Consider the following 12,836-nt stretch of genomic DNA (forward strand, 5'->3'; position numbering starts at 1 on the left):
GCTGCTGAAGGATCTTGATCTTGTCGGTGTCCCATTGCCGCAGAAGATTGCATAGCCCAAAATGTCACCTGAAGCTTCACCAGCAGAGAATCTGAAGCCGAATGACTTGATTCGGGTTACCATTGCAACACAAATGTCCTGTCAAGCCTTTTTTTTTTAATACTGAGTGCAGCTGCAGGCTTGCCAGGGATTGCCACTGCTGGTCTCTTCCCTGGATGAGCGCAATGCCTGTTGTGAGGCAACATCGTGGTGTTGCAATTCCTCGGCGCAGGCTGGAGGGAGTTCTTGCTGGAGCTGTTTGCGAGTCAGCACTGAAGCCTGCTATCATTTACGTGGCTTTCCTGTGTCTTCATTCCTTGTTTCATTTTAATCCAGTCTGCAATATGTTCCTTTTGAATGCTTGAAGCAAGCTGCTGGGCTGCCTCTAAGCACACCACTGCTAAATCCACTGTTGATTAAAATCCGCAATTCATTAACTTGTCCTTAAATTTGCTGGTCTTGACTTATTTTTTTTTAAGGGGGGAATGATGATGATGATCTGTTCCTTGTCTAGCCTGGCACAGGGCTTTTCCTCTGACTTGCCTGCTCTGTACTGCAAGCAGTGGTGAAGCTGGCTTTGAGCAGCTGGGCCAGGGCTGTAGGATGAGGTCGGGCTGGTTCTGACCTCCTGGGAATACCTGCCTGGCTCCCGTCCCTCCCTCCCCTTGCATGCTGGTGATGATTTTATAATCAAGGCATAAGGAGAGGGGTGTGGTAATTGCCCTGCGTAGGTGTCTGTTCTCACTACTTCTCCCAACTGATCCAAGATTCCTCAGTCTGGGAGAAGTACGGGGAGGAACCGGCCACAGGACTCACTCGGGGACAGCATGGAGAGCAGATGGAGTGGCTGGGTGCTGGTCCTGGCCGTGTGCCTGGGCTCCTACCGAGGTAAGCTCAGGCCTTGCGGGTAGGACTCTGAGCCCAGAAAATGCCTCTGGACCCCTAAGCTATCCTAAATTCTCTCTTGGACATGTCTGCCTGCTTTTGAAAGGCCAGGAGGGTTTAAACTCCAAATACTTCCTTGTCCCTCATTGGGGTTATGCCAGAGAGCTGAAGCACTCTCCAGCAGGTTGTGCTTTAACATGTCCGTGCAGAATTGCCTGTTCTTGCCTTTGAAGGTGACTTTAAGGCCAAAAAGGAGTTTGTCCCCTTCCTCCTGTGGACAACATGAGTAGGACAGAGCTGGCTTTCTGTCGGGGCGTGAGGGATGTGGAGGAAATGGGGTGGGAAGGGGAGGAGGAGGTGGGGAGGCAGCAGGGCTGCCTTGTTGCCTGTCCTGGCTTCAGACCTGGCTGTGTACGTGTGCTGTGGGAGCAGCTGTTGTGGTGCTTGTGCCGTGGAGGAACCAAAATGCCACCCAAAGCCGTCCCTTAGGGCTAGGGGGAGCAGGGGGCCCTCTTTGGGTGTAAGCAAGCAAATCCCCCAGGCACAGCCCTCCCAGGAGCCGGAGCTTTCCGCCCCGTGATCCATGGGGAGCCGCCACCTCTTCCCAAGGGAAATTCACTGAGCTTTGAAAAAAAGGGCAGGGGCAGCCTTTTAGAGGGAAGAGCCCCTCTCCTGGTGCCGGTGGATGAGCTGACAGCAGGAGCACCCCAACCAGCACCAGGAAAACCAGGAAAATTCATCTGCTCCCTGTGCTGGGAGGGTGCACGGAGCCTGCTGTGCCGGCTCTCCCTCAGCCATCCTCGCCAAATCCTCCCGTCCCACTTGCTCCAGGCTTTTCCCCTGGCAGCCTTAACCCCAATTCCTCCCCCCGGAGGGGGTCCTGGCATGGGTTTAGGGGGAAAAGGGGGGGTTTTGGGTGTGTGGCGGAGCGCGAGGGCCGGGAACTGGGGCGGCGGGGCCCACGCGCCGCCCCCGGCTTGGCACCACAACCGGTTCCCCAGGCTCGGCCGGCTTGGCCGGGGCTCCTGCCTCGGCTCCTCACCTCGTGCCCTGTTCTCAGGTGCTGGGACAGCCCCCACAGCATCGCAGAGCCCCCATGGCCACGCTTTCCCTTGGGCCACCCTTTATTTGTGTCGTTTTAGTGCGATTTTTTCCACAGCTTCAGCTCGAGCAGAGCTAGGCCTCGGTGTGCTTCAGCCACGTCTCCCCATCCTTGTGCGTCCTCCAGAGGCACTCAGGGGACTGTCCCCTCACAGGGGCTGTGTGGCAGGGTTGTGGCCACGTCCGTGGGTCAGGCAGGGTTGTGGCTATGTCCGTGTTTCGGGCAGGGCCAGCCTCATCCGTGCCCTTGGTGCTTTGGGGCAGCCTTTGGGTGGCGCGTGCAACCCCTTCCGCAATTACCGGCGAGCTCGTGGGATGAGAGGGCGAGCTGAAGCCAATTAAAGCCGGGATGCTCTCGGGCACCCGTCCTGCTGGGAGGATACGAGGGGTGGGAAGCGATTCGGGGCAGCCCTGAGCTGCTCCCCGTGGCCGGGCTGTGGTGTGCAGGCAGTGGGGTGCCGCCAGGGAGCGGGGCACCACGGCTTCCTGGCACCAAACCTCGTGCTTTTGTGGGTTTCCTCGGTCAAAGCAGGCTTGGGAGGAAGAATTGGCTTAGAAAAAAGAAAATAGGCAGAGGTTTGGATGAGAAAAAGCTTCAGTGCTCATTTTTCACCTAGACCTATATCTTATCATATATATGTGTTTATATATATTATACATTAATACATTTATTATATTATATATGTTATATATTTTATATGTTATATGTTTTCTATTTTATATAATATATATTTTATATATTATATATTTTATATGTTTTATATATTATGTTTATATGATCAGAAACATGTTGCAAGTCATCCTCCTTCTTCCCTTCCATTTTTTTCTGTCGTTGCTGCCCCTGAACTCCCATCTGACTTGCCATTCCTGTTCCTCCTGCTGCTAACACCACACTTAAAAAAAAAAAAAAAAAAAAAAAGCATGCCATATATATATATCTCAGCTGATGCGGCATCTCGCACACATCTAGGTGTGTGGGACGGGAAGCAGCGGGGCTCACCCTGCCCCGGGGCCGGTGGGGCAACAGGGGCTGAACGCACCCAGTGCTGCCGAGCTGCGCCAGCGCTTTTGCAGCAGCTTCCTCGGCCCCGCGCTGGTGGCTGCAACCCCTGGCAGGGATGGATCTTGCCCCATGGTGCCCGAGAAAATTAATCCTGACACGCAGAGGTGGCAATTAAAACGCCGGCGCTGCTGGTAGGCGCTTATCAAGCGGTGTTGCACCATGCCTGGATGGAGTGAGCGACGCTGGCACCCCCGGATTATTTATTTTGCAAGATTTATTAGTGTTTTTTTAATTTTTTTATTTTTTATTTTATTTTTTCCTTCCCAGTGTGTTCAGCTGCCTAGGCAGGGGGTGCCCCAAGCTTGCCGTGCTTTTAAATGGGCTGAAGCCGTCACGGCACGTGGGTGCGCCTGTCCCTATCAGGGTTAACGCGAGATGCTGCAAAAGGAGAAAGCGACGGGGTTGGGGCTGGGGGAGCTTTGCCAGCCAGCAGCAGGTGGTGGGGGTAAAAAATAAATAAATAAACAAAAAGAACAGCTAAATAAATAAATAAAAAGAATAAAAGATGCTGTTGCGAAAGCCGAGGTGAATCAGGGTGGGAGGGGTGAGCAGCATCTGTCCTCGCCTGTGGGCAGACCCGGGGCAGGATGGGGAGCTGGTGTGGGGTCGGGATGGTGCCCCCCCAGTGGGTGCTGATGCCCCCATGGGTGCTGATGCCCCCCTCTTTATCTCCCCCCCCCCCCCAGCCGGGGCCAGCCCCCTCCCCGAGTGCGGCGAGCGGCCGGAGGAGTGGTGCCGTGATGTGGGGACGGCGGCCAAGTGTGGGGTGCTGGAGCTGTGCCGGCTCGCCGTCTGGGACCGAGACCTGGGGGTAAAAGCAATTTGGAGGGGAAGGGTCGCTCTGCCCCAAAATGGGGGCTCTGGTGGACAAATCCTGCCTTTTCTGGCCCCAAAGCTGGGCAGGGCAGCCTGCGGGGGCTGGTGGGCAAGGTTTCTTTCCTGCAAAACGCCACAAGGGTGGGATGTGGGGAGGATGCAGGGGGTCTGGGTGCCACAGCAGCATCCTGACGTGTCCCCTACCTCAGCAGAAAGGGATCCCGTGCCACCTGTGCCAGGTGGTGGTCTCCACGGTGGGGAAGATCCTGCAGGACAACCGCACCGAGGTGGGTCATCAAGGGCAGGGGGCACAGACCGGTGTCCCCCCCACATCCCTGCGGGGCCAGCCCAGCCCTGAGCTTTCCCTTTGTCCCCTAGGAAAAGCTGAGGCTCTTTTTGGATAAGAAATGCCAGTACCTGCCCTTCCAGGACTGGTCAGTCAAGTGCAAGAAGATGGTGGACACCGGCATCCTCATCCTGGTGCAGCTGGGCAAGCAAGTGCTGGTAACAGCCCAGGGCGGGGGGAACCCCTTAAAGGGCATGGTTTGGGGAGCAAAGGAGGGGTCCTACGGCCCCCAGGGGGCTGGAGCTCACACTGGGGCAAAAGGGATGGGGACAGAAGCGATGGGTGGATGTAGGGTGTGATGGCTCAGACCTGACCGCCCCTGTCCTGCAGTCGGACCCGAAGGTGGTGTGTGGCACCATCAAGCTGTGCCAGCCCTGGGGCAGCCCCGAGGGGGCCCTGAAGTTTCAGGAGCCACCGCCAGCCCCCGTGCAGGACTTTGCCCAGCTCTCCATACCCCTCATCGCCGGCGTCCCGCTCCTGCTCCGGCCCCAGGACACTCCTCGTGCCCAGGTACCTGCCCAGCCCCACCAACACCCTGCCCTCGGTGCCCCGTCCCTTTTAATTACCCCTCTGATGTTTTGGGGTGCCGCTGTCATCCCGCAGGAGCCGGGGGACCTGTGTGGGGACTGCGCCCGGCTGGTGGCGGCGGTGCAGGTGGAGCTGGGCGCCTTCGCCCGCTCCCTGGCGTCCCGTGCCGAGAAGGAGTGCGAGGGCCTGGCACCCGTCCTGGCACAGCGGGTAAGGTCACAAAGCCACCTGGCTTTGGGGGGGGAATTCAGCATGGGGTGAAGCCCCCGGGGGCTCACCGTGCCCCCTTCTCCTCGCACAGTGCAAGCGCTACCTGGCTGAGTATGCGGACACGGCTGCCTGGCTGCTCCGGCACCTGGTGAGCGAGGGAGCTGCTTTCCGAACAGCTTCTCCCCCCCCTTTTACATTGCAACTGCTGCCATTCACTTTTTAATGATCATTTTTCCTTTCTATTTGCCGCCTCCCTCCCCCCAGCAGGCTGAGGTAAGCGAGATGCCCGTTGCCTTCCCGACGAGGCTGGGGATGGGGGGCTGAACTTGCCGAATTCGGGGGGTCTCTCCCCAGGACCCGAGGGAGCTCTGCAGCCTGCTGGGGCTCTGCCCCTCCTTGGCATCCTCCTTGGCACTCTCATCATCGGGATCCATGCATGCACTGCTCTCCGAGAAGCTGGCCCAGCTCCTCAGCACGCTGCTCCCTGATGGGGTACGTGGGGCTTGTCCCACCCCTGGCCACCCTTAAAATCCTAAAAGGCTGGGTGAGGGGAGTGTTACCTTTTATATTTTTTTTTATTCTCCTGCCCCAGGAGGCCACGCCGCTGTGTGAGATGTGCGAGTTCGCCGTCAGGGCGGCTGAGAGCCTCCTGGAGAACAACATGACGGAGGCGAGCTGGGGCTTTCGTGGGGCTGGGGGGCGGCCAGAAGGGTGGCGGTGGGGTCCCTCCGGCATCACCCTCCCTTCTCTCACCCCCCGAACAGGAGCAGCTGGTGAACGACATCGAGAAGGTGTGCTACATGCTGCCCCACGGCGTCATCGGGCAGTGCAAGGACTTCGTGGACTCCTACGGCAAGGCGGTGGTCATCATGCTGCTGGAGGCCACCGACCCGCGGGCCGTCTGCACCATGCTGCGCCTCTGCCCGCGCCGGGGGGCTGCCCGCGGGGTGGCTGCCGCCCTCGAGCCGGCCACGGGCTCCTTCTGCAACGTCTGCCAGATCCTCATCACCTACTTCGATAACGAGCTGCTGAAGAACGAGACGCTGGCGGAGCTGGGCGACATGCTGGAGAAGGGCTGCGAGCTGCTGCCCGCGCCGCTCACCGGCAAGGTCAGCTGGAGGGGGTCCCCAAACCACCTCCTTTTTTCCCCTTTTTTCCTTTTGTTTCTTGTGGGGCTCACCCCAAACCTGCTTCGCTCCTGCAGTGCGAGGCGCTGGTGGTGCAGTATGAGCCGGCGGCCGTGCGGCTCCTGGTGCAGATGATGGACCCCGACTTTGTCTGCACCGTGAGTGTGCCCTGCTGAGCGCGGTGGGACGGGCAGACAGCGTGCAACCTGTCCCCCCCCCGCGGTGTCCCCTGCCCTTTTTCTACACTCAGCCTTTTTCCCCTTTTTCCATGCAGAAAATCAGAGCTTGCGACTCGCCCCTGGGCTCAGAGCCCTGCGCTTGGGGACCAGGATACTGGTGTGCCAGCATGGCCACTGCCATCGAGTGCGATGTAAGCGGTGTCACCGTCCCCCTTGCCACCCGCTGTGCTTCCCCCGCTCCCCTACAGCTCCCCAGGGCTCTGCCTGCCCCCTCCATCCTCCCCGTCTCTCCCCACAGGCCGTCGAGCACTGCAGGCGTCATATATGGGACTAGGAGCCACCTCTCCGGCCGGGCTCGCTGCGGTTTGGGTTCGGCACCCAACGTACCCAGGACCCCCCCCCTTGGGATGCGCCCGCAGCCGCAGGGGATGGGGCGTCTCCGGGGTGCCCCAGCCCCCTCTGCCTTCTCCTCTTCCACCCCCGGGGCTTGGATTTTCAAATCAGGTTAAGGGATTTCGTCTTGGTTTTAGGACTGGGAATTCAGCGGGGAGGTCTCTTAGGCTCATTTCAAAATCCCTCCACCCCACTGTCCCCTCTCTCCTGTGACCCGTGGGGTAAAAACTGGGCTTAGCCCCATCCGCATCCCACCCAGAACCGAGGCCGAAGCCCAGGTCAGCCGAAACCAGAGCAGCTCCAGGGGCTGTGATGGTTTCTGCTGCCAAAACGCTGGTGCTGAGAGTCTAGGCACCTTCGCTCCCCGGGTCCCATTTGATTTTTGGCAAGCCCAGCCCTTTGCTGGGCTCCTCAAACTGGGGCTGCTTGGAATTTTGTTTTATTTTTCCCCTGGTCACCAGTTAAAGAAACAAAGCGGAACAGATTTGCCTGCAGTGCCTGGCTTTGCATGACTTCTGCGTGATGAATTTGTGCAGGGGGAAGGAGAAGAGAGAGGCCGAGTTAAATTAGGGACATATACATAATAGATATGCATATATATATATATATATATACACATCTAGGTGTGTGTATATATATATATATGCACATACACACAAAAATGAGACACGTCTGCTCTGCCGGGACCAGCAGGAGCACCGCAGCCCGCAGAAGGGTGCAAAGCCAGGACTGCAGGGCTGGGATTTGGGGTTTCCTTGCTCCAGGACACACAAGGCAGTGTCCCCAGCTGCGGGCTGCTCGCCGTGGGATGCTGCGCAGGATCACCTCCCCTCCACGGACACAGCGCCACAGCCAGCTGGATATTATATAGATAGATAGATATTTTAAGCATCCCCTGAACAAATGAGTGAGTTTTGGGGGTTTCCTTCCCAGCAAGCAACCCCTGAAGGGGATCCTGGTGCCGAAACCGTGGCAGCGAGGGGCGGCGGGATGCTGGCTCGTCCCCACCCCGCCGCGGGAAGGGGACGCCCGCGGTGCCCGGTGCCGAGCGTGGCCACGAGCATTGCACCACAAATAAACCCTTCCCATCAGCCCGGCTCTTGTCTCCCTCCTCCTTGTCCCCGGGGCGATGCTCCTTAAGGGGGATTTAATGGTTCTCCCACAAAACTGGGCTGCTGCGGCGTGGGATGCGAGAATGGCTGGAGAGAGAGGAATTAAAGGAATTTTAAAAAAAAGAAAAAAAAAAAAAAAAGGGATTTCTTTTTAAAAGGCGGCTTGGCCGTGAGATACCTAATCTCGTGTTTAATCTGTTTAGTCTGTGTTTGCTGCCGGAGGCACGGCCAGGGAGGAAGGACGACAGACAGTTTAACCAAAGCCATAGAGAGTGTATTTCTGATTCCCGCGACAGACCATTCCCAAAACTCTCCACAAGGTTACGGTGGGAAGCAAACCCCAAACGAACAAACCCGAAAGCAAGAGAGAAGGGGAAGGGGAAAGAAGGATACACACGAACACTCGACAGCCAGAAGCCCCCCCGCTATTGTCAGTCTCTCTCTCTTTTTCCACGTCGTAACACATTTTGGTAAAGCCAGCAAAAATGGAGAAATGTCTTCGGTTTTGGTCTTTCCTTGCCGGAAAGGTGACGACACACGGTAATGGGCTCTCACCCAGCCCCCCCGGTCCTGCGGTCGAGGTGCGATGGGTTTTGGTCCCCAGCGTGGTTTTTTGGGGGGTGGACAGCTCGTCGGGGCTCCCCGAAGCCTCGAGGCCACGCTGCTCCTTCGCCCCCGTCCAGCCTCGTAACGCTTGGATTCGTTGCATTCGCTCAGCATTAGTATTAATTAAAAAAAAAAATCTTTTTTTTTTTTTTAATAAGAAAAATTAAAAAAAATTTAATGGTTTCATGGGTAAATGAGACGCGAGGAAGAGCGAACTGGTCCTGAGAGCCCTTTCCCGGGGCCAAGCTCTCCAAGGCTGCTGGACTGAAACGCAGGGGATTGGGGGGGCCGAGTGCCGGTCTCGGGGTGCCCCCGGCCCCGCTGCGTCCCCCAGCTCCGTGCTCGTCCCCTGCTGCCCCCGGCCGGCCTCGAGGGGCCCCGCTGGTCATAGCTCGGTGATCTCCAGCGGGCTCTCCATGATCACCTCCCGCATCTTGTGCAGGGGGGTGGACTTGGCCGACTCGGTGCGGGCGTTGTGGTCGCCGTAGCCCCCGCAGTCGGCGGTCAGAGTCTCCAGCGAGCGCCCCAGCACCTTCTGGTCGTCCTCGGGCAGGCTGTTGAGGTCGGAGGCCAGCAGCGTGCCCGTGCTGCCGTGCACCACGTGGATGCCGTCGGGACCCTTCAGCTCCACCGGCGGCTTGTGCCGAAAGCGCAGGCTGCCCTGGCTGGGGCTGCGCTCCTCCTCCTCCTCCAGGTCCTTCTGGATGAGCTGCAAAAAGCCCACGGAGATGTCACCACGCGTCCCACCTTCCCTCTGAGGTGCCCAGCGGGAGGCACCCGACCCTCCTCTTCCTCTGTGAGGCTGTGATCTCTCCCCCAGCTGGAAATATGTTGTTTTGCTCATTTTGGGGAGCGGTTTTCCATGCTGGGTGGGGGGGTCACCAGCAGCCACAGCCTGCGGGGCTGGGAAGACACACTGCATCCCAAAGGGCACGGCAAGCATCTCCCCATGCCCCCGCACGCCCCGTCTACCTCCGTGACCGAGGAGCGGTCCCCCTGACTGGCGGTGGCCTTATGCACCATCCGCTGGGCAAAGAGCCTTTTCAAGCGCATGTAATCGTCCAGGACCACCTTCAGGAGAGAGCCCTGGGTGAACGGGGAGAGAGGATGGGTTACACCAGGGACACGGCTCTTTTTTTGAGGGGGAATCAGCCCCATCCTGGTGTTTCTCGCAGCGCTATCACCCTCCGGTGCGGCACCTGGAAGCCAGAATGGGGAAAAAAAACGAGGGCAGCCCCTTGGTGAGGGGTGCCCGGTGGTGGGGGCCGCTCACCTTGATGGGTCCCTCCCGCATGATCTGCCCCAGCTTGGCGATGTTGTCGTACTCCTGGATTGCAGCACGCAGGTAGCGGTCGTCCTCGGGCTTGGCGGCTGAGGGCTCTCTGCCGAAGGTGCCCTGCGGGAGGAGAGCACAGCGTGGGGGACATGTGTGGGGCAGCAGGGGTAGAAGCGAGCCTGCCAGAGGGGTTGGGGCCACCATCTCACGTGGGTCCTGGCCGGGCTGTTCCACAGGTCGGTGATCTCGCTCAGGTTTTCGGGCAGGTCGTCCTCGCGCTCCGCCTGCGCCGCCAGCTCCATGGTGCGGCAGAAGGGGTCCAGCCACACCGGGTTGGCCCTGCCCAGGGACAGGAGTGACAATCAGCACTCACAGCACGCCCCAAATGCCCAGCTGAGTCCCTCCACCAAGTAGAGGCTGCATCCCTGGCTGTAAAAGGCGGGTGTCCCCTTTGGGAGCACCCCTGCGTTCCACCACGTACCGTGGCGTGGAGGGATGGGGAGGACTCACCCATCAAAGGAGTACTTGTTGGTGTTGGGCATGTCCATGATGTCCATGAAGCCTCTGTTCCCTGCAAAAGGCAGAGTGGAGGTTGCCCAGCCGAGTAGCAAATGGATGTGGGCATGGGGCAGTGCTTCTTCGTGGGGGAAAAACCCAAAAAGCGACCAAAAGGGCTCTGGTGGTGTGAGAGACACGCTGGGATGGGTGCTGGTGGCACGGAGCCTGGCTGCTGCTCACCTGTGGAGCCAGCCACGATGGCTTTCAGTTTCCTCTTGTGCCTGCAAAAAAAAAAAAAAAAAAAGGAAATATGGCAAATTTGGGCGGAGAATAAGGGAGAAGGAGAGGGTCCGCAGGGCGCCACTCACACGGTGCGGTAGTACCAGTTCATCAGGATGAAGAGCATGGCGGCCAGGAAGAGCAGCACGGCCAGCACGATGATCGCCATCTGGGAGAGACAGAGGGCTAGCGGCAACCTCCAGCACCGATCCAGCACACAGCTGTGGGCACCCCACCGCGGTTATTCGGGGCCAGCAGCTCCCCGGGGCCTCGGGGTGGCCATCTGCAGCTCCAGCTGGACCTTCACCTGCAAGGCCGAGAGGTCGTCCGGGGCCCGGGCCGTGATGGCGGGCTGCACGTCCAGCACGTTGTAGTTCCTGAAGAGGTTCCTCAGCTGCTCCTTGTTCTCGTCGATCATCTGAATCACCCTGCGGAGAGGAGGGTGGTTGGGTGTCTTGGTGCGTGAGGGGCTCCCCACGTGCACGTGGCAGGCCGGGTGGCGTACCGCTCCACGTCCAAGATGCGGTTGGTGTCCCTGTTCACCACATGGATCAGCAGCTCTGTCTGTGCAAAGTTCACCCGGCCTTTCTTGTCGACGTGGAACTGGGGAGAGACAGCAAGACCAAGGTCTTGCCTCCTGAGCCATCTCCAAGAGTGCTCCAAGGTGTGTCACCACCCACATTCACGTGGGGAAAACCCTGTCTCCAGCATGGCCATGGCTGCTAGGGACACACTTGCAGCCCCATCACTGACCGGTTGGCTGAAGGTGGGATGATCCCTTCACCTTCACGACTTGGGGGAGCCTCTGTTTTGTCATTTCACCCTCAAAGGGACCTCCCAAGCAGTGTGTGAGGTTACCTCCCCCTCAAAGGAAGCCGGTTACCTGCACATCGTCTGTGTTGACGATGGCGCCCGTGATGTTGGAGAGCAGGCTGATGAACTCCTCCTCAAACTGCCTGACCTTGTCGGGGATCTCGTTGATGATGATTTTGACCCGCTGGTCATCCCTCAGGATGTAAATCCCCACGATGGCCGTGTCGTTGTGGCCAACCAGGTCCGAAGCCATGATGTCCACCACGAAGTAGCCGGGGTTGTAGGCCGTGAAGAGGTCAAAGGTTCTCAGGATCCCATCGAGGGTTCCTGGTGGAAGGATGGCCACAAGCCCAGGGTTAGTGCAGTCACTTTGAGCCACCCATGTGAGGTCCCTATGAAGGGACCTGAAAACCAGGGCTTGGCAGATAACCTACAGCAGCTCTCACAAAGCCAGAGCCTGCCTCATGGGTGAATAAAAGAGGATGGAGGAACAGCTGTTGGCCATGTTGATGGTGACCATGGCCATGGGGGGGACATCTTCAGCCATGGGACCCTCCCTGGCCCATGCTCAGCAGCATGCAGGCTACTCACCGATGCTGAAGATGTTGGCCACCTCCTCCGAGTCATTGGAGTGCTGCTTGATGTAGCGGATCCCCAGGATGTTGTAGAGGACCAGGCTGTTGTTGCCCACGTCGGCATCCACCGCCACGACCCGGATCAGCTCCGATCCCACCTTGGCATCTGTGGCAACCCCTTTGGGAGAGAGACGGGACGGAGACCTGGGGCTGGGCTGCTCCCCCCACCAGCTGGACTGGTCCCGGAGCATCCCCGGCTCCAGGTGCCCCCCACCGGCCCCAGGCACCCCTTACCCGCCGTGTACTCCGACTTGGTGAACTGTGGGGACTGGTCATTGATGTCATCCAGGAAGATCCGCACCTCCTGAAGGGTCAGGTCTGTGCTGAGGTCCCAGGGTTGTGCCTTGCCCGTGCGCTGGCCCCGGGGCGGGGACCAGTTCCTCTGGCTGGAGGCTTTGACGATGAGGGAGTAGAAGGGCTCCTTCTCGCGGTCCAGGTCCCGCAGGACCTGCAGCTTCCCCTCCCGGCTCAGCTGGAAGTTGCTCTCCCGGTTCCCAGCTGCATGTAGACAGTGAGTTACCAACTTTTTGGTTCCGCATCTCATTTACCCCCTTAAAAGCACAGCAACCAGGTGCAAGGCAAACCCTCAGCAAGGGGGTGTGCAGGTTTGGGACGGCAATCTCTCCCTTCCTCGCCCAGCTGTGCCATTCTGTCCCCACCTCACCTGCTATGAAGTAGTAGATGATGGCGTTGGAGCCCTCATCTGCGTCCACTGCCCCGGTGACATTGCCCACCACTGTACCGGGCTGTGAGTGCTCAGGGACGGAGAGCGCCTGGTACTGGGGACTGTCCCTCTGCAGGAGCACGGGAGAAGAGAGGGGAGGGTTACTGCAGCACGTGAACTTTGGGGGGCTTTTTTTTAGGCTTTGAAAGGCTGGAAGTGGACAAACGCCATCGTGCACCCCGTGGTGATGCCCAGTGGCACGTGCT

The 12,836-nt window shown here is 58.8% G+C and overlaps 2 protein-coding genes across 2 annotated transcripts in view; one reads left to right on the forward strand and one right to left on the reverse strand.

Moving 5' to 3' along the window:
- The first annotated feature begins 866 nt into the window (after positions 1-866).
- Positions 867-6,628, forward strand: LOC116491154 (prosaposin-like). Its single transcript, XM_032190904.1, has 14 exons — positions 867-927; positions 3,775-3,899; positions 4,114-4,191; positions 4,283-4,408; positions 4,581-4,760; positions 4,854-4,988; positions 5,080-5,136; positions 5,253-5,261; positions 5,343-5,480; positions 5,581-5,658; positions 5,753-6,097; positions 6,193-6,273; positions 6,390-6,485; positions 6,593-6,628. Exons 1-14 carry the CDS (start codon positions 867-869, stop codon positions 6,626-6,628), a joined length of 1,545 nt encoding a protein of 514 aa, XP_032046795.1.
- Positions 6,629-8,790: 2,162 nt separating this feature from the next.
- Positions 8,791-12,836, reverse strand: part of CDH23 (cadherin related 23) — a 124,647-nt gene continuing 120,601 nt past the window's right edge. The window contains exons 57-69 of the mRNA XM_032191119.1: positions 12,571-12,700; positions 12,141-12,404; positions 11,863-12,024; positions 11,342-11,598; positions 10,964-11,061; positions 10,766-10,886; positions 10,548-10,627; positions 10,420-10,460; positions 10,192-10,252; positions 9,891-10,020; positions 9,679-9,801; positions 9,378-9,491; positions 8,791-9,114 (exon numbers count right to left, since the gene is read on the reverse strand). Of these exons, the coding sequence (XP_032047010.1) occupies positions 8,791-9,114; positions 9,378-9,491; positions 9,679-9,801; positions 9,891-10,020; positions 10,192-10,252; positions 10,420-10,460; positions 10,548-10,627; positions 10,766-10,886; positions 10,964-11,061; positions 11,342-11,598; positions 11,863-12,024; positions 12,141-12,404; positions 12,571-12,700 (1,905 nt within the window). The remainder of the gene's footprint in view (positions 9,115-9,377; positions 9,492-9,678; positions 9,802-9,890; positions 10,021-10,191; positions 10,253-10,419; positions 10,461-10,547; positions 10,628-10,765; positions 10,887-10,963; positions 11,062-11,341; positions 11,599-11,862; positions 12,025-12,140; positions 12,405-12,570; positions 12,701-12,836) is intronic.

The sequence above is a fragment of the Aythya fuligula genome, chromosome 7, assembly GCF_009819795.1.
Source record: "Aythya fuligula isolate bAytFul2 chromosome 7, bAytFul2.pri, whole genome shotgun sequence".
Classification (NCBI taxonomy): Eukaryota; Metazoa; Chordata; class Aves; order Anseriformes; family Anatidae; genus Aythya; species Aythya fuligula.